Source organism: Papio anubis, chromosome 11 (genome assembly GCF_008728515.1).
Source record: "Papio anubis isolate 15944 chromosome 11, Panubis1.0, whole genome shotgun sequence".
Lineage (NCBI taxonomy): Eukaryota > Metazoa > Chordata > Mammalia > Primates > Cercopithecidae > Papio > Papio anubis.
Genome location: NC_044986.1, coordinates 111092403 through 111118241, shown reverse-complemented (window position 1 = coordinate 111118241; position 25839 = coordinate 111092403). Strand labels below are relative to the sequence as shown.

Genomic DNA, 25839 nt, shown 5'->3' with positions numbered 1-25839 from the left:
GTTAAAACTATATTTCAGGGGGATTTGTTTTGTTTTTGCTTAACACTAAAAGCTTCATGAACATCTTTTTAAGACGGCTAGACAGTATTTCATAATGGAATCAAATAACCAGTCCTTTAATGGTCTGCGTTTAAGTCCTTAGTAGACATCAAATGGCTTTCTGCCAGTTTTCGTTATTTGCTCTAAGATTTCTGCTTTAGGTTGTTTAAAACAGTCATATGGATGCGGCGTCAAGAATGGCTGGGGGGAGGGGGTGGAGACCAGGTGGGAGGCCCCCGGAGTCGCCCTGCAGCCTCCTTACCAACATGTCCTCTTCCTCCCGGCCCCCACCCGTCAGCAGGCCGAGCTCAGGAGCTTGTCAACAACACGGGAGGGGGGGCTCGGGTCTCCTTACAGACCTACCCAGTCCCAATTTACATTAAAAGTTGAGCCCAGGAGGTCGAGACTGCAGTGAGCCGTAATCGCGCCACTGCACTTGAGCTTGGTGACAGAGTGAGACCCCATCTCTTAAAAAATTCCAAGTCCGCACCTCCCCCCCACGACGATTCGTAAACCCCTTTTAAGTGTGAGAAGCACTGATGGAGACCGGCGGTTTCAGCTGTGCCGCACATTAGGATCAGCTGGGAGCTGGGCAGCACAGGCCACACCCCACACCAACCAGTCGGAATCCCGGCGACTGCACCAAGCCAGCGGAACCTCTCCAGCCGTGCCCATGTGCGGCCGCTTCCGAGGCCCGGTGCTCTAGGGAAGTGGGGTCGGGGGGAGCCTAACCATGGCCCGCCGAGCTGCGGTGGCTGCGGAACCGGACCCGAAAGGCAGCGTCCCTGGCCGACGTCCTCCCGAGTGAATGCGCCAAACGGGCCTGGCGCAGGGTATGGGCGCCGGACACCGCAGAGCATCCCAGAGCACACGCGCTCGCTCCGCCCAGCTCGGCTCCTCGCATTTGGGGCCGGGCCTTGGGGCGCAGGCGCGCTGACCGCCGCGGCGGGGGGGTCGGCCGCCAGTGACGTCAGGACGCCATGCGGGTTCCATCCCCCCCTACAAGCCCCGGCCCCCAAGTCCCGCGCGGGCCGGCCAGGGGCGGGGCGTAGGGCCAGCTGAGCTATCCCGTCAGACCGCGCCAGTTTGAATGAAAGCTCCACAAGATGGCGGCGGTCGGGGCCGAGGCGCGAGGAGGTGAGGCTGGAGCGCGGCCCCCTCGCCCTCCCCGTTCCCAGGCAAGCTCCCAAGGCCCGGGCGGCAGGGCCGTCCCGCGGGCCAGCCAGACGGCGACGTGGCGGTTCCCCGGCCGCCGCGCCCCCGACTCCGGGACGCACGCTGCGGGCGCCTACCCTCCCCCAGGCCGCTGACCCGCCTCCCTGCCCGGCCGGCTCCCGCCGCGGAGGTGGGCACCGCGCGAGCCCGGGGCGCTTCGGCTGCGGAGCGTGGCCTCTCCGCCAGCTCGGCCCGGCCCCCTTGGCGTCTCCCGTGGTGGCTTCGGGGGTCGGGGCCGCTCCCCGGCGGTCCCCGGCTGGAGGTCCCGGGGGCCCGGCTGCGACTGGCTCCTTTGTGGTGGTTCGAGCGGGGCGTGCGGCATGCGCCCGGGCCTTTGAAGTGGGAGGCGGGAAGCGACGCCCGCCGGCGTGAACATGACCTTAATATCAGAGGGGGAGAGGAAATCGGGGCGCCTGTGTGCTAAGGGGATAACCGAGGAACCCCCCCCCCACAAGGCGGACACGCTAGGAGGTTGAGTGCCTCGTTGGAGAGTCGCCCAGAAAGTGGGTATTTGAGGTTGCAGCCTCTGGCTTACGGTAACTCTTCCACCCACCGGGAGCTTGGTGTTATTTCTGTGGACGCTGGGGAATTGGGCACCGAGCGCGCGTGGGTGTGGGCGTCGGGGGGTGTTGGTGTCGCGCACGCTTTGAGAGCCTGAAACTTTTCCGTGCGTTCTGGAATGTAAAGGTGTTTTCAAGCTCGCCTCCTCTCCACTTGGATTATGACCTCATTATCCCCGAGTTTTTCTTCCTTGGAGAATGTCAGGGGTTACTGTGAACTAAGCTAGCGGAAGGTGTTTGTGGTGGTCATGAACTATTTAATTTTGTCAGTGAAACATTTTTCTACATTACTGGAGACTTGAGAGATTGTCGTTTTGCTTTTTTTTAACCACGTGTTTGCAGTTTTTCATGTTCACTTTTTTTTTTTTTCTTTAAATTCTCGAAGAGCATTTCCTTTGCGGGTTGTGTTTTGAATCCTCAACTAGATAAAAATGTTTAGGAAAAGCACACAAACATACCTTGGGTAGATACTCAAGAGGAACCACCTTTATACGTGATCCCCTTAGTGAGGTCAGCTTAACACAAAACGTCCTCTAGTTTTTTTAGATGGAAGGGACTTACGGGGTCATTTCTCTCCTATCACTGTCCTACCCCCAAACGACCACTCCAAAGCAATCGGCCTCTTCCCCCACGTTTTCTGGAGGAAAATACCTTTCTCTTTACTGCTTTAGGATGGAGTCGTTTGCAGCCAGTGAGATGGTGGAAATTATGCTTAAGGGTTTCTGACAATGAAGTCTCTGTGTGAGGTGGGGAGGATGAGGAAAGGGTGCAGGAAAAGTTATTGCCGCTAACAAGTGTTCTCCCTTTCCTGAAATTACCTCAAAACATAAAAGGTGATCGCAACTACCTTGGAGAGCTACCAAGTAAAGCTTGAGTTTACTGATAGATTTTGTTTGGTAACACCAGTTTTCTCCATTTTTTTCCAGTGAATGTGACAGCCAGACAGATTGAGACCTCACTAAAGTCACATAGCTCGGTGGCTGAGCGATGGGTAGGGCAGAGGACTTTTGATCCTGTCTAGTGCTTACCATGACACTAGCCCTAACACCAAGTTTGTTCTATTTTCCTAAACGTGTTTGTTAATTTACACTTTAAATTCAGTGTGGTAACATGCTACTTACAGAAATTTGAGGGTCAAATCTTCTGGAACACAATTAGTTTCTGGCTTCTGGAGGGTTGATGATAAGTATGTCTAATTTTCTTTGAGTTTAGTACATGGCTTATGTAAATTGAACACCGTTTTAAAAGTTTGGCTTTAAAAACAATACAGTCAATAAGTATTACAAAATATCAATATAGTCTCCATTTTTTTAATAACTCGAGTTTATTCACCTTGGTGATAATATATTGCAGTATGGGTAAAATAATAAGTGGAATTAAAGCTTCATGCAACATTTCAAAGAGAAAACTAACATATGAGTTTGTAACGTAGAAATATATTTTAATTAGATTTCAGTTCGTTTTGTCCAGTTAAAAAAAAAATGAGTTATGTGTTAACGAATTATAATGTTGTTTTAAAGTATATTTTAGATGTGTTTTTAAGAATAAGTGTCCTAGAGATTTACATTTTATTAAAATAGTGATTATAGTCTATGTAGAATACAATGAAAGTAAGAAACACTACCTCTGTTGACCTGCATCTGCATATAATTTTTAAAAAGCTTACAGACATGAAACATTTTCGAGTGACTTAATGGAAATCAACTGATGTCAGTTAAACATAGTGGAGTAGAAATCCATGAGAAAATCCAAGAACACCAATTTAACGAAATAGTTCCTTAATGTTTAACTTTTTCTTGAAGATGCATAATTGGTTTCTTGTCATAGGAATTTTTAGTCTAAAATTGCCAGTTGAAAGTTGGGGAATAGAGGGTTTTTCTCTTTTTTATTTTAATTGAATAGCTATTTCATTAGTAAAGAATTCTATTTTCTTATTGTAGCTTGGTGTGTGCCTTGCCTAGTTTCACTTGATACTCTTCAGGAATTATGTAGAAAAGAAAAGCTCACATGTAAATCGATTGGAATCACCAAAAGGAATCTAAACAATTATGAGGTGGAATACTTGTGTGACTACAAGGTAGTAAAGGTAAGGCAAATGTCTAGCCCCTTACAAGAGACCTAATCAGACTTCAGTATTTCATATTTCTGTAACAAAAAAAGAACCTTAAAAGTAAGAAAAGCTCTTCTTAATGTTTAAAAAATTCTAAGCCATAATAAATTTATGTGTCCTGTCATCTGTGTTGCCAAATAGCATTGAGAGGATTTTGAAGCCTACAATGTTCTTGCATTAGAATATTTTAGTGCTCGTATTAGTGCTCATATCACTCTACATCCAACTCTTGATTATCTCCGTGTGGGTTACCAGAGCAAATGTTTGATCTCCAATTGTCTTTCGTTTTGTTCCTGGATATTTCCCCACTATCACCTGAAATGAACCTACCGTTTCAAACCAATTTTAGTGTTATTGAATCTCAAGAACATCACCATTTGCATTTCCTGCCATCCTGTCAAACTCCAGATTTAGTCAGGTTCTAGGTTATAACAGAATGGCCTGGATTACGAAGTCATTTCCAGCTTTTGTTTAGTACCTTAGAACTTAAGCAAACTCGTTTCACTTCTCTAAGCCTGCCTTTATTGCTCTTAAAAAATGGCAGAGTTGTTCTCTAAAGATATTTTGATCTAAACTTTATATTTTTGAGTAATTCGTCTGTCTATAGCCTACCTCTCTTTCCAAGAACTGTTTTGGTCATTAATCTACCAATTCTACTGATAAGTGAATTGGGAATCCTGTTTAAGTCTTTGTTTTCCTCCTTCATCTTCTATATTGAATCAGTCACTAAATCCCATTCTTTCAAGTTCCTTTAGTATCACTGCCTTCCCCGCTCAGTGGGATCTTATGCTCGTGCATTTCACTGGCACTCTCAGCATCCTTCAGCCCCTGAAACAGCCCCAGTCATCTGCCATCTCAGTTTACAACCTATGGACTGACCAATCCAGCTGAGCATATTATACAATCATGCATATCAGCCCCATTATAACTTATTTCTGTTCTCACACTGCTCAGTTCTACCTGACGAGCTTTTAATCTTGCTTGCTTTTCCCATTCTTGTCAGCAGGTTTTCCAACTTGTATTACTTTTCTGGGTTTCTTACTCTACCCATTTCTTGTTTTCTGCTGAAGACCTCCTACCTCAATGAAAAATAGGATCCTTCATGTGTAAACTCTCAACTTACCTTCACCGCCAGCTGTTCACTTATTCTTACTTCCAGAGGTGTCACCATTTTTCTTTTTTCTTCCTATCTACCCCTTCTAGGACTTTTTTTTTTTTTTTTTTTTTTTTAAAAAGACCCGGAGTCTCGCTCTTTTCGCCCAAGCTGGAGTGCAGTGGTGTGATCTCGGCTCACTGCAACCTCCACCTCCTGGGTTCCAGCGATTCTCCTGTCTCAGCCTCCTGAGTAGCTGGGACCACAGGTACTTGCCACCATGCCCGGCTAATTTTTGTACTTTTTAGTAGAGTTGGGGTTTCACCATGTTGACCAGGCTGGTCTCAAACTCCTGACCTCATGATTTGCCCACCTTGGCCTTCCAAAGTGCTGGTATTACAGGTGTGAGCCACTGCACCCTGCTGCATTTTTTTTTTCTTCTCTGATGTCTTGTTTATATCAAGCTCTCTTTTTTTTACAGATATATCTCAGTCAGTAAACATATTCAGATCTTCCCTAACCTTCAAAGAATCTTCTTTGGCCTTGCCTCTCCACTCATGCAAGTGTTTGTCTTTTTCTACTACTGCATGTCCCATTGACTTTTTTAACGGTTTTGTTGAGATATAGTTCACATGCTGTTATACAACTCACCTATTTAAAGTGTACAATTCAAATTTTTTAAACCGGGCACAGCGACTCATGCCTGTAATCCTAGCACTTTGGGAGGCCAAGGCAGGCAGATCACTCGACGTCAGGAGTTCGAAACCAGCCTGGCCAACATAGTAAAACCCTGTCTCTACTAAAAATACAAAAAATAGCCAGGTATGGTGGCAGGCCCCTGTAATCCCAGCTACTCAGGAGGCTGAGGCAGGAGAATCGCTTGAACTCCAGAGGTGGAGGTTGCAGTGAGTTGAGATCATGCCACTGCACTCCAGCGTGGGCGACAGAGCAAGACTCAGTCTAAAAAAAAAAAAAAAAAAAAAAAAAACCACAAATTTTCTAGTGTACTTTAGGAGTCAGTTTTAGAACACTTTTCGTTATCCCAAAAAGAAACACTAAACCCCTTAGCTACCACCCCTTACCCCAAATTTCCTCAATTACCCTTCTACCTCCAGCCCTAGGCAACCACTACATCTGTCTGTCCATTTGCGTATTTGGACATTTCATATAAAAGGAGTCATACCATATGTGGTCCTTTGTGATTGGCCCCTTTCAGCATGTTTTCAAGGTTCATCCATGTTGTAAAATATATCAGTATTTCATTCCGTCTTATTGCCAAATAATATTTCATTGTATGGATATAGCACATGTAATTTATTCATCACTTCGTGGACATCTGAGTTGTTTCCATTTTGGGACTATTATAAATAATGCTGTTATGAACATTCGTCTACAGGGTTCTGTGTGGACATAAGTTTTCATGGTTCTTGGGTATATACCAAGGAGTAGAATTGCTGGGTCATATGGTGACTCTGTGTTTAACTGTTTGAGGAACTGCCAGACTTTTCCAAAGCACTGCATTTTACGTTTCCACCAGCAGTGTATGAGAGTTTCAGTTCTTCACATCCTGGCGAATACATGATGTTATCTGACTTTTTGATGATAGTTGTCCTAGTGGGTTTGAAGTGGTATCTCATTGTGGTTTTGATTTGTATTTCTAAGACTAATGATACTGAGCATCTTCTCCTGTGCTTATTGGCCATTTGTATATCTTTGGAGAAATGTCTGTTCAGATCCTTTGTGCATTTTAAAAAGTGGATTGTCTGTTTAAAACATTCTTGTAATCATTCTTCACATAGTCTGGATACAAATCTCTTATTAGTATGTGATTTGCAAAAATTTTCTCCCATTCTGTGAGGTGTCTGTCCACTTCCCATTAGCTTTTTAACCCACCTTATTCTGATGTTTGCCCCTCAGTAACCTTTTAGATGTCAGATTTGAAGACCTTGCATCTTATTCAACTTTTCCCCATTTAACACCATTGGCTACCTTTTCCTCTTTGAAACTCTCATCTTTGGAGAGATTGTCTAGGTTTAAAATTTGCCTCTTTTACAAGTTGTGTGATCTTCAGCAAGTTACTTAGCCTTTCTTTCATTTTCTTCATCTTTGAAACAAGGATCATTATTGTACCATTCTCACAGGGTGTTACTAGCATTAAATGAGTTAATATAGATAGAATGCGTGGAACAAAGGCTGGCATAGTAATTATACTATATGAGCGTTTACTGTGATTATTGTTACCTCTATTCCTACTTCTTTTCCACCTGTTTTTCTTACTGTTCTTTATGAACCTTCTTTACTATCTCTTATCCCTCCCTCCTCTGAAACGTTGATAGTCTTAAAGGCTCTGTTCTTGGCCCTCTGCTCACCTTGTAGTTGCTCTGTAGGCAGCCTCTTTCCCAGTGGTTTCTACTTGTATGTGTTTGGCTCATCATTCAATCTTTCTGAGGCCTTGAACCCTTTCTGGGCTTCATTTCGAACTGGATACCCTACAGGTATCCAAGTTCACATTCAAAATGGCACCTGTTTTCCTCCTTCATACCTGCGTTTTGCACTAGTGTTCCCTATCTTGGTTAACGGAAACGTAATTCTCCCACTTACCTAACCTAATGATTGCATATATCTTTAATTCTTCATTTCTTTTTACCCTCTAAATCTAATGGGTTATCATATTATGTTATCTCTGTCTCTTTGTCCTTTCCTGTTCATTCCTGCTGTACTTTCACAGAGGGAATTAGTAATAGTTACTTACAGATCTGTGCTTACATTAAGGGAGCTACCAAGATTCTTGTACAGAATCCTGAGTTTCATAGTTCAGTTTCAGATCACTTTTGCTGTTTAGTTTCTCCTTAGTCTTTCTCATCAGTTCATCTCTTTTCTTGCTTCGGAATAAGTGACCTTCCTTTGCTCGCTTATGTCCTCAGTACCCCACATACGTCCCCCATTTCTTCTGCCTGGCATAGATATTGAATCTCTAAGCCAGCATTAGTTCAGCATACCTCTGCCTTTTTTCTTCTCTTTCTCTTTTTCTTTTACAAATTCAGAGTAGGTGAAGGATCTTATGACCTTTTCCTTTTCTTGTGTGGCCACCTCCACTTAGCTCATGAAAGACACTGTCTCAGTACCATATTCCACCATGCCATTATAGTTGTTCCTTAAACCTAGCTCTGATTGCATTCAAGCCTTGCTTTAGACCTTTTCATGGTTCCCAGTTTACCAGTCTCATCTGAGACACGTTAGCATAGGACCAAGGTTTTTTGTCATCTGGCTACCCGCCGCCTTTCCAGCCTCATCTCTTGTCATCTATCCTATTTTCTGAAATGGAAATATTTATAGATTATTTCATTTAGCTAAGATATACTGAGCACCTGTTATGAGCTAGGTACTGTTCTAAGCATTGGAAACATAGCTCAAAAACAGACACAGCTTGCATTCTAATGCCTTGAACATATCATGCACTTTTGTGTCCCCTTTCCTTATCTAATTCCCTCTTCAGAATACTACCATTTCTCTTCCCTGCTTCGCAAAATCCTACACAGCCTGCACAGTTCAGTGCAAAGGTCACCACCTATTGTAGAACCACCTGCCGTTTCTCATCTCCAGCAAAATTAGTTGATTTATGTTCAGGATTTACAAAGCACCATTCTTGCCATTATTCTAGAACTTGTAACACTTTATGGTCTTATTTGTATCAGATCTTCCCTGCTAAATCATCCACCATTTGAGGGCCAGGACTGTCTCATTGTAGTCCCGGTACAGAACGGGTGTTTAGTCCGTGGTCATTGAATTGAATTGTCTTTTGCTTCGGTCATGTTTCTAGGGCATACATTCACTATTAGACTAGGCCTTCCTGGCTTCATGCTTAGATGATAGCAGCATTCTGTTGACTCGTATCTCCTGTTTGTTTTTCTCGTAGACTTACTCAACAATTATTTGAGTTTCTTCTGTGTGCCAGGCATTGTGTTAGGCACTGGGAATCAAAAGATTAATAAGAAACTCCCTCACTATAAAGAACTCACAGCCTAGTGAGAAAGTTTGACAAATAGCCCGTTGCAGTGTAGATGTATAAAAAGTGCTGTGGCACACATCATTACAAGATCTGTGGGAGGTGCACCTTGGATAGGTCACAGAAAGCTTCCCAGAAGTGATGTCCAATTGGAGCCTGTCCAAAGGTGAGAATTGTAATTATCTGTGGCTTCTGTCTGGAGAATGAGGTGATAGTAGATGGATGTGGGAAAGAATGAGAGGTGAATGAAGGATTTTTCAGCCATCCTAAGGCAATGGGGAGTTAGTTGGCAGGTTCTAAAGAGAGTGACACATCAGGTTTGTAATTGAGAGAATTTTCTCTCTGCAAAAAAGAAAGGGAATTGATAGAGAGGGGGATAACACGTGCACGGCTGCATGTTCTGAATGGCTGTCATAGTAACCAGGCCAGAAACAGTGGTGCTTGGACTAAAGTATTAATGATGTTAAGGAAAAGTAGGTGTGCGGTTCTTCTGTTCTTTTTTAAAAAATAAGGATGTAAAATGTATGTCTGTGGCTTGTGGTCACAGGGTTGGGTGGGGGTATGGCAGTGAGGGTGCCAGGTCTAGGGAAAATACAGGTTTCTGACTTGGGCGGTGGTTTAGACAATGTTACTGTTCCCCAGGAATACAGGAGTAGGAACTAGATTGGGCTTGGGGACCCATTTCTGGTGGGTTTAAATTCTACTTAAAATGTACTCAGCTTTCTTGAGTACTTTCAAAATGTACTTTCTTGAGGACATTTTAAGTGGGACTTAAACCAACTGGAAGTGGGGCTCAAATCAATAGTGAGATCTAACTAGAAACATAGATCCTAAAGTAATTGGCAAAAAGATAGAGAGGGAAGCCTTGGGAGTGGATGCAGTTTCCTATTCATGAACTCAGCTAATATTTACTGGCCATCTACCATGTCCTGCACTAGGAATTGGGAATCTGAGCAATGAGTGATATGAGGGTATGGTCCCTGATACTTTGGAGTTTATTTTTCAGTGAGGGTAGAAATACCTTAAATGCAGTTGGACAAAGTACTTATTGTAGTTGAGGTAAGTGTTGATGTGACAGAAGGATCTCACTTATCCTGGAGAGACTGGGCAGGTATCCCTGAGGAACTGATGTTTCAACTTAGTACTAAAGGAAGAAAGGGATACGTGGGAGGGATTTCGAGGCAGAAGACAGCCTGACTTCAAGGAGTAGAAAGAGGGCCTTCAAGGAATAGAGGATATGAGTGGAACAGAGCAAGTAGGAGGGAGCGCAATGAGGCTGGCGGGATGGGCAGGCCCCAGAGAGTGCTGCTCCTCATAGGCCGAGGACAGGATTTTGGACTTCCTCTTAAGGGCGTAGAGTACCATTTAGTAGTTTTAAGCAGGGGAGCGGTGTGCTGAGATGTATGTGTTGAAAACATGACTCTGGCTGTTGTGCCCTGAATGGGTTGAGGGTGGCAAGAGGCGATTGCAGTAGCCCAAGCAAAGCAAATGTGAACAGAGAACAAGGACTGAGGATGAGCTCTGAGAAGTAGGTGGGGACACTCGTAGGAAGGACTGTCAGAGACTGAGACACACTGGCAAGAGAGGTAGTCAGAAAATAGGAAGAGTTGGCCGGGCGCAGTGGCTCACGCCTGTAATTCCAGCACTTTGGGAGGCCGAGGCAGGCGGATCATGAGGTCAGGAGATTGAGATCATCCTGGCCAACATGGTGAAACCCCATCTCTACTAAAAATATAAAAATTAGCTTGGTGTGGTGGTGCTTGCCTGTAATCCCAGCTGCTCGGGAAGCTGAGGCATGAGAATCACTTGAACCCAGGAGGTGGAGGTTGCAGTGAGCCGAGTTCGTGCCACTGCACTCCAACCTGATGACAGAGCAAGACTCGGTCTCAAAAAAAAAAAAAAAAAAAGGAAAGAAAGAAAATGGGAAGAGTAAATCATGGGAACCAGAGGAAAAGATGATGTCAGCAGGAGAGTATTAAACAGTAGGTCAAAGAACTGGAAAGAATCCACTGGATTTAGTAATGGAGGGTCACTCATTCCCTTAGAGCACCTCTGAGAAGAGCCAAAGGAATGAATTAAAGAATGAACCAGACCGGATGCAGTGGCTTACGCCTGTAATCCCAGCACTTTGGGAGGCTGAGGCAGGTGGATCACCTGAGGTCTGGAGTTTGATTCAGCCTGACCAACATGGAGAAACCCTGTCTCTACTAAAATTACAAAATTAGCCGGACGTGGTGCATGTCTGTAATCCCAGCTACTCGGGAGGCTGAGGCAGGAGAATCGCTTTAATCTGGGAGGTGGAGGTTGCAGTGAGCTGAGATCGCGCCATTGCACTCCAGCCTGGCTACAAGAGTGAAACTCCATCTAAAAAAAAAAATTAACTGGAGGTGAGAAAGTAGAGTAGGATGGACAATTCTTCCATGAATCGTAGCTTTCAAGAAAACGAGAGGGCTACATGGGTATAAGGGTGTTTATAATTTTTTTCAAGTTTTTTTGAAAAGACCATTGTGATAGTATTTTTTTTTTAATTTTGAGGAAATACTATGCATGTAGTTTTAAAAAGTGAATGTTATAAAAGGTCAGATACTGACATCTACGCCGTGACCTAGTTTCAGTCTCTCATTCTTAGCAACTTAATATGTCTTTTAGAAGTTCCCCACATATACAAGCATTTATATCTCAGAGGAGGTTTAGTTTTATTTTGCTTTTTAAAAATGGAGCCTGTTTAAATGCTTGTGAGAACCAGCAGAGATACTGAAGAGACAAGAAGAATTGACCAAGGAAGTGCGTCTCTCTTTTCATGTCTGCATCCACCTTCTCTCTAGCTCCATGGCCATGGAAGGCTGGAAGTTAAGGCAGTTAATGCCTGGTGGTTTCCATTTTCTCTTTGCATTAGGAACACAGGTCATACATCACTGAAAATAACACAGGATGTAGGGATGGGAACCTTGAACAAAGTGGAGGAGGTCTGAAATAGCCAACTTGAGAAATGGAAAGAATTCTGTCGGGGGAGGCAAAAGGTTGTTACTATTATAAATTCATGTCAAGGGTCAAGTTGAACTTAAAGGGTGTTAATTGTAGTAGTACTTAGTCTCAATGCAAGGCGATTTTTCTGCAGCATTATTGTTACTACATCACCCCTTCACACAGAATAATTTCTGACAACACTACGAGTATGTAAGAGTTCAGTGAAGAACAAGATCCTCTGTACACATTGATGGACATGCACATAGCTTAGTAAGCTAAGCAATAAATATTGCCTATAGCTTTGGTTTCTTAAAGTATACAGGTACTTTTGTGTTTCGAGAACCACCCCTGTGCGGCATGGCACAAAATAATACTAGTCCACATCTGACAGTAGATTGATATTCCTAAAACACTGATTGAACCTAGGGTGGTTAAGAACTAGAATAACATAGAAATCATTATACTACAACCTGTATTTGAGAGATCAGGAAAACAGAGCTCTAAGAAAATACTTTAACAATGTCATGTGGCTCACTTTTTTCAATTCTGTGTCTCTAACCCGGCTGTCAAAATTCCTACTCTTACTGGCATGAAAATTCAGTGATTTTCCGTGACTATGATAGTTCTCAGACTATGCTCCTGTGGAACCGTGTGTTTTCATAATCAAATTCCAGTTATTTATTTAGAAACAAGGTCTCACTCTGTTGCCCAAGCTGGAGAGTAGTAGCGGCTGTTCTTGGCTCACTGCAGCCTTGACATCCCAGGCTCAAGCGATCCTCCCATTTTGGCCTCCTGAGCAGCTGAAACCACAGGCAATGTGCCACCACATGCTGCTAATTTGTAGAGACAAGGTCTCACTATATTGTCCAGGCTGGTCTCCAACTCCTGGGCTCAAGCAATCCTCCTGCCTCAGCCTCCCAACGTGAGCCACTGTGCCCAGCCAGATTCAGGTTATTTTAACACTGATATTGAATATGATGATTATTTCAAAATTGGTAGAAAAAATTAGCTAGTGGAAAGACACATTTTTTTGTTCTTTGTCTTCCCATATGTTTCTTTTAAAGTTTTGGTGTTTGCTGCCACTTGTTGGCTATAGACAGCAGGTGACAAATACTGAGAAACCATGAATTGCTACCTCCAAGTTTATCAGCTTGTATTTCCTTTAAGAATTCATACAGTTAGTGTTGTGATTTGTATATTGCATACCCTTTGGTATTCGTATTTTTTTGTTATACATTCAGAAACATTTAGTCACAGCCTAAAATACGGTGGGCAGTTGTGCTCATTTGGGGGCTATAAAGAATAAGATTCCATCCCTTCCCGCAAATACCTTAGAGTTTAAATTGGAAATTGGAACAAAAAGGAGTTGGTGGTGATCAGTTCTTGGGTATGGGGACAGGAAAGACTTCATAGAAGAGGTGATATTTACGCTGTTTTAAAAGATGAGACAAGCATTCATTATGCCAATGGGAAAGGCCCTCCTAATTAGGGAGAAGTTTGTGAACAAAGCAGCAGAGGCATCAAAAGGCCTGGCATGTTGTTCATTGTGGCTAGTGTGTGTTGTGTGAATGGGGCCATCATGAAAGATGGAGCCAGAGGGGCATCAGGAAACAGTTCCAGAGTGACTTGCTTTCTGAAAAGAGGAACTTTGAACTTCATTCCCTAGGCAGGGTGGAAACCATTAACAGTTTTTAAGCAAAAAAAAAACAACAGTAACTGCTTCTGTGGATTTTTTGTTTTTACAAAAAAACTATAGTAAAGAAGGATAGAGTGTTTGAAGCTGTAAGTCTGGAATAGGGAAACCAGTTGGAAGATTAATGTAAGAATGCAGGCAAGAATTGAGGGCCTGGTGTGACTAACGCTATAGAAATAGAGATCGACAGGAAGAAGTCCATCTCTAAAGAAACTTGGTGATGATTGGATTGAGGAGAAGAAGGAATTGAGATAACCTGGTTTCTGGCTTGTGTGAGTAGGTGGACAGGTAAGATTCACCATGATGAGGAATACAGAAATAATCTGATGTGGAAGGACAGTGGTGAGTTCTGTGTGGTTAGATTGCTTTAAGAAGCATCCGGTAGGCTATTGGATATATTGGGCTACAGATAAAACTTGGAGAGTCATCAGCATATAATTAATAGTTAAAACCATGGGGTGATGAGGTTGTCCAAAGAGATCGTTTATAGTAGGAATTCTCTAAACCTGGAATCTAAATATCCTGAAATTACCCAAAATGTTTTATATGTGATTTTTGTTAGAGAAAGGTCCATTGCTTTCATCAGATTCTCCAAAGGGATAAACATGTTCATGTGAAAAGGGGTGCCAGACAGGGTCCTGAGTGTCTCCATTGTGTAAGTGATGGGCAGGGGGAAGCAGTCTCAGCAAGGAAAATACAGAGGAGCAAGAAGGAAGTCTGAGAAATGGTTAGGTGGTGGCTGTTACCTTAGAGAGGCCAAATAAGAGGGGGTTGAAGAGTCCATGGGTTTGGCAATTAATAGATTTGTAAAATTGTTACTAACTAACAAGATGGAGTTAAATGTACTTCATGAAGCTCCCCCAGAGGCACCATGGTTTCTGAGAACTTTAAGAACCACTGGCCTACAGTAAAGTTCAAGTGTCTCAGCCAAGTAAGTGTTACGGTTGTCTAAAATTTGCTCTTGCCTTACCATTACAAGTTTTAGCTTGTTTCAACATTCTGAACCTTAAAGCTAGACAGATCCATCTCTTCACTATTTTTTTGATACTTCATGCAAATCTTAGCTTTCAGCTTTTGCCCATGTTTTTCATCTTCCCTGCCGTGTTCCCTACTCAATCACTGCTCTCACTCCTTCAGAGTGTAGTGTGTACTGCTTTCTGTCTTCCCTTTTCTTATTGTCTGAGCTGTATTGATTTCCCTCTATATTCTGGTGATAATGTCTTACGTTGCTACTTATTTCACGTTATTGCTGCCTTTTCCCTATGAGATTTTACTCCTAAAGGCTAGTAATATATTTCCCCATACCCCCTAGTGACCAAACTTTCATATACTTATTATAGATACTAAAATACTGGAATGGCTAACTGACATCAAAGATAGTTGGGGGAGATGTCTTTTATTTTTTTTGGATACAGGATCTCGCACTGTCACTCGGGCTGGGCTGGAGTGCAGTGGTGTGATCTTGGCTTACTGCAACCTCCGCCTCCCAGGTTCAAGCAATTCTCCTGCCTCAGCCTCCCAAGTAGCTGGGATTACAGGCACCTGCCCGCCACCATGCCCAGCTAATTTTTTGTATTTTTACTAGAAATGGGGTTTCACCATGTTGGCCAGGCTGTTCTTGAACTCCTGACCTCATGATTCACCCGCCTCGGCTGGGTAATGTGATTAAGAAAAAATTCATATGATGTATTCCAAATTACATAGGAGTGATTTATGGATCATTTTTGCCACTGGGATTCCATTTCTATAGGTAATCAAGAGTTGATTACATGTCAGAATAAGATACTGATATAATAAGCTTATGAACGTTTTGGCCTTTATTTGGCATTTTAGCTTATTGAATTTGTTTCTTAAAGTGGTTTTCTGTGTAAAATTATTTTTCAAAGTGGAAATATCTTAATAAAATATGCTTATAAAATATAAGTCTACCAAGTTGACACAGAATCTTACTAATATTTCTATACTAGTCTGCTATACGTATTCATGTTTTATAAGCATATTTCCTGTTCATAAATTCAAGTAGGTACCAATGTGATTAGCATATAAAACTTGTTCATTTAAAATGCAAGTGATTCATGTAAGATTAAATACAATTAATTATTTTGGAAATAACGTCAGTGGCCAGTGTTTTTAATGTTCCTGGATGATTTAACCATTGACTTAAAGCCACCATTTCTGTTTCTTTCATTGTTTACTGGGAATATTTGGCATAACCCGGGCTATGGTAGGAAAAACTGGAGCCAAAAAAAGAAAAAGAGGACTAGGGTTGCATTGCTTTATTCTAGCATCTGAAAAATTTAAAATGTTTAGAATTAAGGGGAGTAGAAAAGTTAGATGCTGCCAGTTGGATCTCGTATCTACTACAGTGTGAACAGATACCCGCCAACAGCAGTCCTGAATTGTAGCGGTCACCTGAAAGGAGGAAGAAATCCTTAGACCTTAATGGGGCTCAATTTGACAAATACTAAAATGTACATCAAAGCTTTTTTTTTTTTCCTGGAACCATAATATGTATTTCCACAGAATGCAGTTTTTGTGCATATCCGCACACTATTTAATCACATTTTTTAAGAGAAAAAAACTTTTGACCAATTTTCAAAAGAAAGCAAAGTTCTTTTAATTCACAAGGATTACTGCTTGTTGAATAGAATATAATGAAACAAAACATTAAGATGCAGATAGTGGGGATAAAATAAGCACACTCCTGGGTGGGCGCCTGGTTCCTGCACAGCTGCCTCATGGTGTCCCTCAGCCCAATTTGTGCCTCAGCAACATGGCAGATATCACATGGCTTAGACCTTTAGTCTTTAATGCATTATAACTGTTAAAACAACTGTCATGGACATCTGTACTTCATATAAAAACTTTCTTAAAATTCTCAGGGAAAAGCAGTTATCTCAACAAGATTTTTCAGTATCTATGACTTAAAATGATAATGTAACTGTCCAATGCAGTTTAATCCCCTTTTTATTTCAGAAGACATTTTATGATCTAATGTTACCCCTTGGGCATGTGGCTATATATTATTGCAGAAGAAAAAAAAAAATTACTGAGACCACTTCAAAATTTATTAGACACACAAGTGTGTTTTTTATCTTTTATTTTTTACTTTTTTTTTTTTTTTTTTTTTAACATGGAGTCTCGCTCTTCTGCCCAGGCTGGAGCGCAGTGGCTCACTCACAGTCTTGGCTCACTGCAACCTCCTCCTCCTGGGTTCAGGCGATTCTCCTGCCTCAGCCTCCCAAGTAGCTGGGATTACAGGTGCCTGCCACCACACCCGGCTAATTTTTTGTATTTTTAGTAGAGAGGGTTTCGCCATGTTGGCCAGGCTGGTGTCGCACTCCGGGCCTCAAGTGATTCACCCGCCTCAGCCTCCCAAAGTGCTGGTATTACAGGCATGAGCCACTGCGTCAAGCCTTAACTGCCTTTTTAAAAAGAAACTTAAACATGGCATTTCCTTACCTTAAGGGAGGAAAACAGAGTCACTGGAGTGAAAAGACAAGATACCGTGGTGCCTTGTTGCCAAGGCATTGTGGCCAGCAACAGTGTGAGGGATAAATTAGAATAGTTGCTATTAGGTGGCATAAGTGCCTGCTACCTCATCCAGTCATGGGTGAGTCTGAATCAGCATTCTCTAGAAGAGAGCTGTCCGATAGAAATGTAATGCGAGCTGCAGACGCCATTCAGCATCTACTAACCACATTGAACAAAGTAAAAAGAAACAGCTGAAATTGCTTTCAAGAATATATTTGATCCAATATATCCAAAATATTATTTAAACCTGTAATCAAGATTTTAAGTTGAGATACTTAATGTTCTTTTTTTTTTTTTTTTTGTATAATACTAAGTCTTTAAAATTCAGTGTGATTTTTTTTGCTTTGTTTTTTGTTTGTTTGAGACGGAGTCTTGCACTCTGTCGCCCAGGCTGGAGTGCAGTGGTGCAATTTCAGCTCACTACAACCTCTGCCTCGCAGGTTCCAGTGATTCTCGTGCCTCAGCCTTCCTAGTACTGGGATAACAGGCACGCACCACCACACCCAGCTAATTTTTGTGTTTTTAGTAAAGATGGGGTTTAAAGATGGGGTTTTCCCATGTTGCCCAGGCTGGTCTCGAACTCCTGGGCTCAAGCGATCCATCCACCTTGGCCTCCCAAAGTGCTAGGATTACAGGCATGAGCCACCGTGCCCAGCCTTAGTGTGTATTATATTTTAAGCATATCTCAATTTGGATTGGCCACATTTCAAGTTTTCAGTAGCTACATGTGGCTAGTTATAACTGTATTGGACAGTTCATCTCTAGAACATCTAGAGAACGTGTGCCCATGATGTTGAGAAATGAGTTCCCTCGTGTCTGGTGTATGATATTAAGTTATGGACATTAAGAATGCCTGAATCTATTGCTGGCCAAGTAAGCCACTAACCTAGGTCATAAAGAGTTAGCTTTGAGACCATCTATTTCCATGATCAAAATAAATACATCTGGGTTTAACCTACATCACCATTTAGTAACATAGTCATAAGTTTCAGTACCTTCATCTTTTTCCAGGTAAAACTCTATAGCCTCTTATCAAATATGTTATGCCACATCTAAATTCCATATTTTATGTAATATAAGGAAAAATATTTTTATTTGTATGATTTATACTTCATGTGTTAGGAACCTGTGACTACATGTTCTGAACTGTTAGTAATAAAAATGGTAATGGATACCTTACTCTTGAAGATTTTTAATTATTTTCGGTAAAACTGGGAAATAGCCATCTGATTTGCATTTTATTTTCTTTTGTATTTTAAGGATATGGAATATTATCTTGTAAAATGGAAAGGATGGCCAGATTCTACAAATACTTGGGAACCTTTGCAAAATCTGAAGTGCCCGTTACTGCTTCAGCAATTCTCTAATGACAAGCATAATTATTTATCTCAGGTAAAGAAAGGCAAAGCAATAACTCCGAAAAACAATAACAAAACTTTGAAACCTGCCATCGCTGAGTACATTGTGAAGAAGGCTAAACAAAGGATAGCTCTGCAGAGATGGCAAGATGAACTCAACAGAAGGAAGAATCATAAAGGAATGATATTTGTTGAAAATACTGTTGATTTAGAGGGCCCACCTTCAGACTTCTATTACATTAATGAATACAAACCAGCTCCTGGAATCAGCTTAGTCAATGAAGCTACCTTTGGTTGTTCGTGCACAGATTGCTTCTTTCAAAAATGTTGTCCTGCTGAAGCTGGAGTTCTTTTGGCTTATAATAAAAACCAACAAATTAGAATCCCACCTGGTACTCCCATCTATGAATGCAACTCAAGGTGTCAATGTGGACCTGATTGTCCCAATAGGATTGTACAAAAAGGCACACAGTATTCGCTTTGCATTTTTCGAACTAGCAATGGACGTGGCTGGGGTGTGAAGACCCTTGTGAAGATTAAAAGAATGAGTTTTGTCATGGAATATGTTGGAGAGGTATGTATAATTTGCCACGTAGTAAATGATGGGCATGTAAGGTTTATACTTTTGGAAAATTGCCTTTTTATCTCTGTAACAGATACTTGGTACATTTTGAAATTTTCATTTGCAGATATGTAGAAATTTATTTTCTGATTTAGGAGAAGAGTTCACTGGCATGTTTAGAAATAAAAAACTTTTATGTGAACAAAACAATATGTTAAATCGATATAGTCATCTTTCAACAAATACACATTCCTAGTAGTCAAACCTAGCATTTGTAAAATTTAAAATATGACAAATGTTTTTATCCAAAAGTCCTAAGAAGAAACTCAGATGTAACACATGCTGCTTTGAAACTTGAAAGTTTTAATTTACTTCATCTATTTGACCAAATATGGTTAAATGTAGTTGGCAGAACTCTATTTTGGATCAACATGAAAGATACTATATTTGTAAGTATTATAAAATATACACAAGCATTTGTTGCATCCGTAAGAAAATTAGGCTCTGTGCATCTGTAACTTACTTTTGAATTGTGAAGACCATTCTCAAAACTACCATACAAATACTAGCAAATTTATTTTTATACAAATCATATATCTATGTGTATATATATATGAATGTAAAAAGTATTTGCCATGTGTCACATACTATTCTAAGCACTTGATGTATTAATTCACTAATCCTCTCCAAAACTCAGTGAGGTAGTACTATTTCTTTTTTGTTTTTTCTTTTTTTCTCTTGAGAGGTAGTACTGTTATGTCCATTATTATAGAGAAATTGAACACCTTGCCCGAGGTCACACAGGTCACATAGTAATAAGAACCAACATTCAGAGCTCCAAAATCAGTCGTCTTCACCATGACACCACACTGCTTCAAACTGAAGGGTAGGTTGAGCTGTGACTAGAAAGACAGGAGCATGGCTACATATCCGGAGTTGTCAACTCTGGATTTTTTAGTTGGAATTGGGTCACCTATAATTATCTGTGTTCATCTAGAATTCTGAAACTAAATTAGGTGTCTGTTTTGATTCTTATACTTTTAGACAGTGGTAGGTTATTATAAATTATTCAGTATACAAGATCTTACATAATCAAATTATTCTTTTTGTTAACCAGAAGTTTTTAAGTTGCATTCTTAATGAGTGCAGCAGCCAAATTTGGTTGGTAACATAAAGCACTTTAGACACTTTCAGTTTCTTAAGCTGAGCGTGTCATAAAACTGTGTTCTTAAGAGCTGAACTGTGGATGACGATCTTAGACTTACAGAATTGCATGAAAATAATGTATTCTACAAAAACGAAACCTTCCATTCCAAAGTTAACATAGCTTCTCCCCTGTATTTTTAACAATTTTCCATTTGTAACTGCATATAGATAAGTTACAGGAAAAATGTGTCTGGATCATAATTTAGAGCATATACTTGCAGATTTAGTCTTTAACTTTCAATTTTGTCCTGTAGAGAGCTATGGTTGTATAGCTTTTTGAACATCCTAATTATAATGAAAGTAATGCAGTGTTTCAACTTACTGCTCAAATCCTGTTTAAAAAGTCATAAATCAACTGGGTACAGTTAATCCCAGCACTTTGGGAGGTCAAGGCTGGAGGCTCACTTGAGCCCAGGAGTTCCAGACCAATGTGGGCAACAGAGTGAGACCCCACATCTCTACAAAAACTAAATCATTAGTTGGGCATGGTGGTATGTACCTGTGATCCAGCTATTCAGGAGGCTGAGGCAGGAAGATCACTTGATCCCAGGAGTTCAAGGATGCAGGGAGTCATGATGGCACCACTGCATTCTAGCCTGAGTGACAGAGTGAGACCCTGTTTAAAAAAAAAAAAAGTCACCAATCTTTTGCATTATCATTTTGCTTCCCCTCATTTTCCCACCTCTTTCCATCTGACTCCTAGTGTGAATGTTTGCTTTGATGACACTCGAATTTCTTACTTTTTAAATATTTGTAGGTATTTGCATATTAATAGACATGTAGATGAATGCTTTAGTTCAGTAGCTACGTAATATACTGTAGTTTTTTCTGTTTAGGTAATCACAAGTGAAGAAGCTGAAAGACGGGGACAGTTCTATGACAACAAGGGAATCACGTATCTCTTTGATCTGGACTATGAATCTGATGAATTCACAGTGGATGCGGCTCGATACGGCAATGTGTCTCATTTTGTGAATCACAGCGTAAGAAGACATACGTAAACTTTAGACGCGACTAACAATTCAACCTAGTACTAGTTTCCATAGCTAAAAAATAATTCTCTTTAAACTACATATCCTTTTAACATTTCCAAAATACGTATTTTATAATGAGGGCAGCTTCTGTTAAGTTATGGTATTATTGCTGTACTAGGAAAAGTAAACATTGAGGTGCCTACCGAGTATTAATAGCATGTATTTTGCAAGAGTCTTTACATATGTTACTTCATTTAAACTTTCTAGTAACTTTGTACGGTAGGCATTATTTTCATATTACAATGAGCAGAGCAATTAAGAGGTAAAGTGTCCAAGAATTACACAGAACTGTGTCTTAATGGAAGTTAACACGACTAAATTTTAGGATGTACAAACTAAGGTAAATGTATTTTCTTAAAATGTAAACATGTTACAACTTTTTATAAAATTTAAAGATTTGTAGAGTATTTATGTAGGGCTATTTTTCTAAATTATAAATTAGTATTTTTCCTTGCCTTTTAATGTCTGAAAACACTTAGAATATAGCTGGAACTTAACTGCAGAATTCTGGACTCTATAAAAACTATTTCCAAAAATTAGGGAAGTTAATAATTTTGGGTTACCTACTAAGTACTAAGTGGATAACATTAGGCTTGTTAGGTTGACATTATCTTCATTTTGTAGATAATAAGGATAGTGTGTCTCACAAAGTTATATAGCTGAACATATAAAGGAAGGTAGACCATGTTAAACTTTTGATGGATTTCATAGTAAGAAATTAGTGTATGATTAGCAGACACCTTCTGGTCCCTTGTTTGTTGATTAACATTGAAGAATTTTTTTCTTAATGATAAATTCGAGATAGTCTCAAAATAGAGATATTCTATCCAAAGACCATTACACAGTTTTGATTCCTTAGTATGACTCACTACATCTTTTTTCTTGCATATTCCATAAGTTACTGTTGTATTCTCAAAACATTGAAGAGTTTGGATCAAAAGTTTAAGCAGTGAAACTCCATACAGTGTAACATTTGATTTCTGTAGTGCAGATTTGATTTTTTAAACACAGTTATTCTAGTTCTTTAAAGTATATGCCTTACTGAAATAGTTACAGGTGAAATAATAATGTAATCTGGGATTTGCATTGAAATTCTCCAGGAAAAAAAGAAACTTGGGACTAGATGACTAAGATTGGCAAGCATGTTACTAATTGTTGAAGCTGCATAGTGGATACATAGGGATTTCTTATTTTCTCTATTTTATACTTGTCTGAAATTTTTATAAGGGAAAACAATCTTTTTAAATGTGCATGCCTCAAAGACCTCTAAGCAATAAGCAACTTAATTTCCAGTGGAACTTAAATCTCTTGGAAAGTAAACATTTTATATGGCATGTAGAAGGGCTTGTTCACACCGTTTTTACTTAAATGGGTTCTAATGTTCCTTTTTAGTGTGACCCAAATCTTCAGGTGTTCAATGTTTTCATTGATAACCTCGATACTCGTCTTCCCCGAATAGCATTGTTTTCCACGAGAACGATAAATGCTGGAGAAGAGCTGACTTTTGATTATCAAATGAAAGGTATGCTTTTCAAGTACAGTTTATTTGTTGTCAGTTTCAATATGAAGAATCAAATCCGACTAGGAAGAGACCTTAGATATCTGAAGCAAACTAATACTAAAGATGAAAAGTTGAAGCACTAAGTTGGTCATCCTAAGGTCCAAAGCTAATCCGACAGCTAATACTACAACCCAGGTCTGCCTGACCTTCAGCTGAGGAATGGTTCTACGTCGTGTTTTCTCAGAACTTCCATTTTGGAAACTGATTTATTTATTATAGAATCTTTTCTTAATACTGTACTACTTTTTTTTTTTTTTTAACTGTGGGCTAAGCATGGTGGCTCCTGCCTATAATCCCACCGCGTTAGGCTTGAGCCCAGGAATTCAAGACCAGCCTGGGTAACATGGCGAAACCCTGTCTCTACAAAATATGAAAAAACTAGCCGGGTGTGGTAGCATGTGCCTGTAGTCCCAGCTACTCAGGAGGCTGAGGTGGGAGGATGGCTTAAGACAGGGAGGTTGAAGCTACAGTTGAGACGTGAATAGCACCACTGCACTCCAGCCTGGATGACAGAGACTCTGTCTGGAAAAAAAATATATAAGCCTACAGTTTTGAATTTTTACTAAGAGATGTATATTCAAAAGATAGAAAATATGATTTAAATCACATACAGATTTATTCTACTCCTACTTAAACCTGGCTTTTAAAAAGAACATTTAATTCTATTTGCTTTATTGTGACAGTATAAATGTTTTCTTTAAGAATGACGGCCTTTACATATTGTCATTGCTTAACCTCTTACATACTGTGCTTTTATATACTGTGTGAAATGAGTGTGTATTAGATATTCCCAGTAAGTTTCATCATTTCAGAAATCCTTTCTCACAAATATGGGCTAATAACATAAACTTTACCTATTATTAACCCGCACCATCCTTTCAAGACAATTCATTATGATTTGAATCTGAATATTAACATTTATTTGTAAATATTTCAAAGGGAACTAACTACATTTCCTTGGGAGTTAACTTACTCTAAGGGTCTTGACCATGTAAGTACCCTCTAACACTGATAATAATATAATAGAAAATTTGAAATTTATTCTAAACTGTCTTAACTCTCTTTCTGTATTTCTTTTTCTGTGTCTTCAGGTTCTGGAGATATATCTTCAGATTCTATTGACCACAGCCCAGCCAAAAAGAGGGTCAGAACAGTATGTAAATGTGGAGCTGTGACTTGCAGAGGTTACCTCAACTGAACTTTTTCAGGAAATAGAGCTGATGATTATAATTTTTCCCCCAATGTTAACATTTTTAAAAATACATATTTGGGACTCTTATTATCAAGATTGTACCTATGTTAATTTACAATTCATGTTTCAAGACATTTGCCAAATGCCTCTGAAGAGAGGGTCACTGGGTCTCATAGATTGATTTGAAGTCTACATATCTATAGTGCTTAGAGACCAAACTAATGGAAGGCAGACTATTTACAGCTTAGTATATGTGTACTTTATGTGAACAGAGAAATGCCTCCCGTAGTGTTTGAAAGTGTTAAGCTGATAATGTAATTAACAATTGCTGAGAGATCAAACATTCAGCTTGCCATAAACCTCAAATTTGGAGAAACAGTTAATTTGGGCAAATCTACCAGTTCTGTTTTTGCTACTCTGTTGTCATTCCTGTTTAATATTCACTGTACTTGTATTTGAGACAAATAGGTGATACTGAATTTTATACTGTTTTCTACTTTTTCATTAAAACATTGGCATCTCAATGATATAGAAATTTAAGGTATAAAATTAAATGTAAAAATTAATTTCAGCTTCATTTCATATTTTGAAGCAATCAAGACTGTTGTGATGAGTGTATGTCTGAACCTGTAATTCTTAAAAGACTTCTTAATCTTCTAGAAGAAAAATCTCTGAAGAGCTCTCTCTAGAAGTGCAGAATGGCTGGCCATTATGCTGCTTTGAAAGGACAGGATAATGGGACCAGGACGGTTTTTTGGAGTACCAAGCAAGGGGAATGGAGCACTTTAAGGGCGCCTCTTAGTAACATGAATTGGAAATTTGTGTCGAGTACCTCCGGTCTAAACAGTAAAACAAGCTGCCTGGAGAGCACCTGTACCTAATGATACTGTAATGTACATTAACATTACAGCCTCTCAATTTCAGGCAGGTGTAACAGTTCCTTTCCACCAGATTTAATTATTTTTATATTTCCAGCAGGTTCTTCTTAAAAAGTAATCTATATTTTTGAACTGATATTTGTTTTGTACATGAATTTTTTTTAGATGTGATAAAGCTAAACTTGGCCAAAGTGTGTGCCTGAATTATTAGACCTTTTTATTAGTCAACCTACAAAGACTAAAATAGAATATATTAGTTTGTAAGGGGGTGGGAGGGTTCCAGCATAGTATCGAATCTCAATCAGGAAAAACTATGCTTTCATGTCTGATTCTGAGATTTCTCATCGTGTTGTCGAAAATGATAAATGCAGCAAATCTAGCTTTCAGTATTCCTAATTTTACCTAAGCTCATTGCTCCAGGCTTTAATTACCTAAAATAAGCTTGGGTAAAATTGAACCAACTTCAAGAATGCAGCACTTCTTAATCTTTAGCTCTTTCTTGGGAGAAGCTAGACTTTATTCATTATATTGCTATGACAACTTCACTCTTTCATAATATATAGGATAAATTGTTTACATGTTTGGACCCTCAGAATCTGTTAACCAAAATTGCAGAATGGGGGGCCAGGCGTGCGTGGTGGCTCACACCTGTGATCCCAGCACTTTGGGAAGCTGAGGTAGGAGGATCACCTGAGGTCAGGAGTTCAAGACCAGCCTGGCCATTGTGGTGAAACCCTGTCTCTACTGAAAATACAAAAATTAGCCGGGCGTGGTGGCACACGCCTGTAGTTCCAACTACTCAGGAGGCTGAGGCAGGAGAATCACTTGAAC

General features: G+C 40.2%; 1 protein-coding gene and 1 long non-coding RNA gene across 6 annotated transcripts; one reads left to right on the top strand and one right to left on the bottom strand.

The window, feature by feature from the left end:
* The first annotated feature begins 1025 nt into the window (after positions 1 to 1025).
* Positions 1026 to 25199, top strand: SUV39H2 (suppressor of variegation 3-9 homolog 2). Of its 5 annotated transcripts, none has more exons than XM_003903406.2 (6): positions 1026 to 1176; positions 3755 to 3900; positions 18478 to 19149; positions 21180 to 21326; positions 22770 to 22899; positions 24030 to 25199. In XM_003903406.2, the coding sequence occupies exons 1-6, from the start codon at positions 1146 to 1148 to the stop codon at positions 24134 to 24136; spliced, it is 1233 nt and encodes a 410-aa protein (XP_003903455.3). In that variant the 5' UTR covers positions 1026 to 1145; the 3' UTR covers positions 24137 to 25199. The 5 variants fall into 5 exon arrangements, with proteins under 5 accessions (XP_003903455.3, XP_017818055.1, XP_017818051.1 ...); XM_017962562.3 differs by lacking the exon at positions 1026 to 1176 and adding an exon at positions 1406 to 1757; XM_031652481.1 differs by lacking the exon at positions 1026 to 1176 and adding an exon at positions 1832 to 3000.
* Positions 15856 to 20885, bottom strand: LOC103887333. The gene is made up of 2 exons (XR_651397.1): positions 20843 to 20885; positions 15856 to 16095 (listed from the first exon to the last, which is right to left on the bottom strand). It is a non-coding gene; the product is annotated as an uncharacterized LOC103887333 (long non-coding RNA).
* Positions 25200 to 25839: the final 640 nt, after the last annotated feature.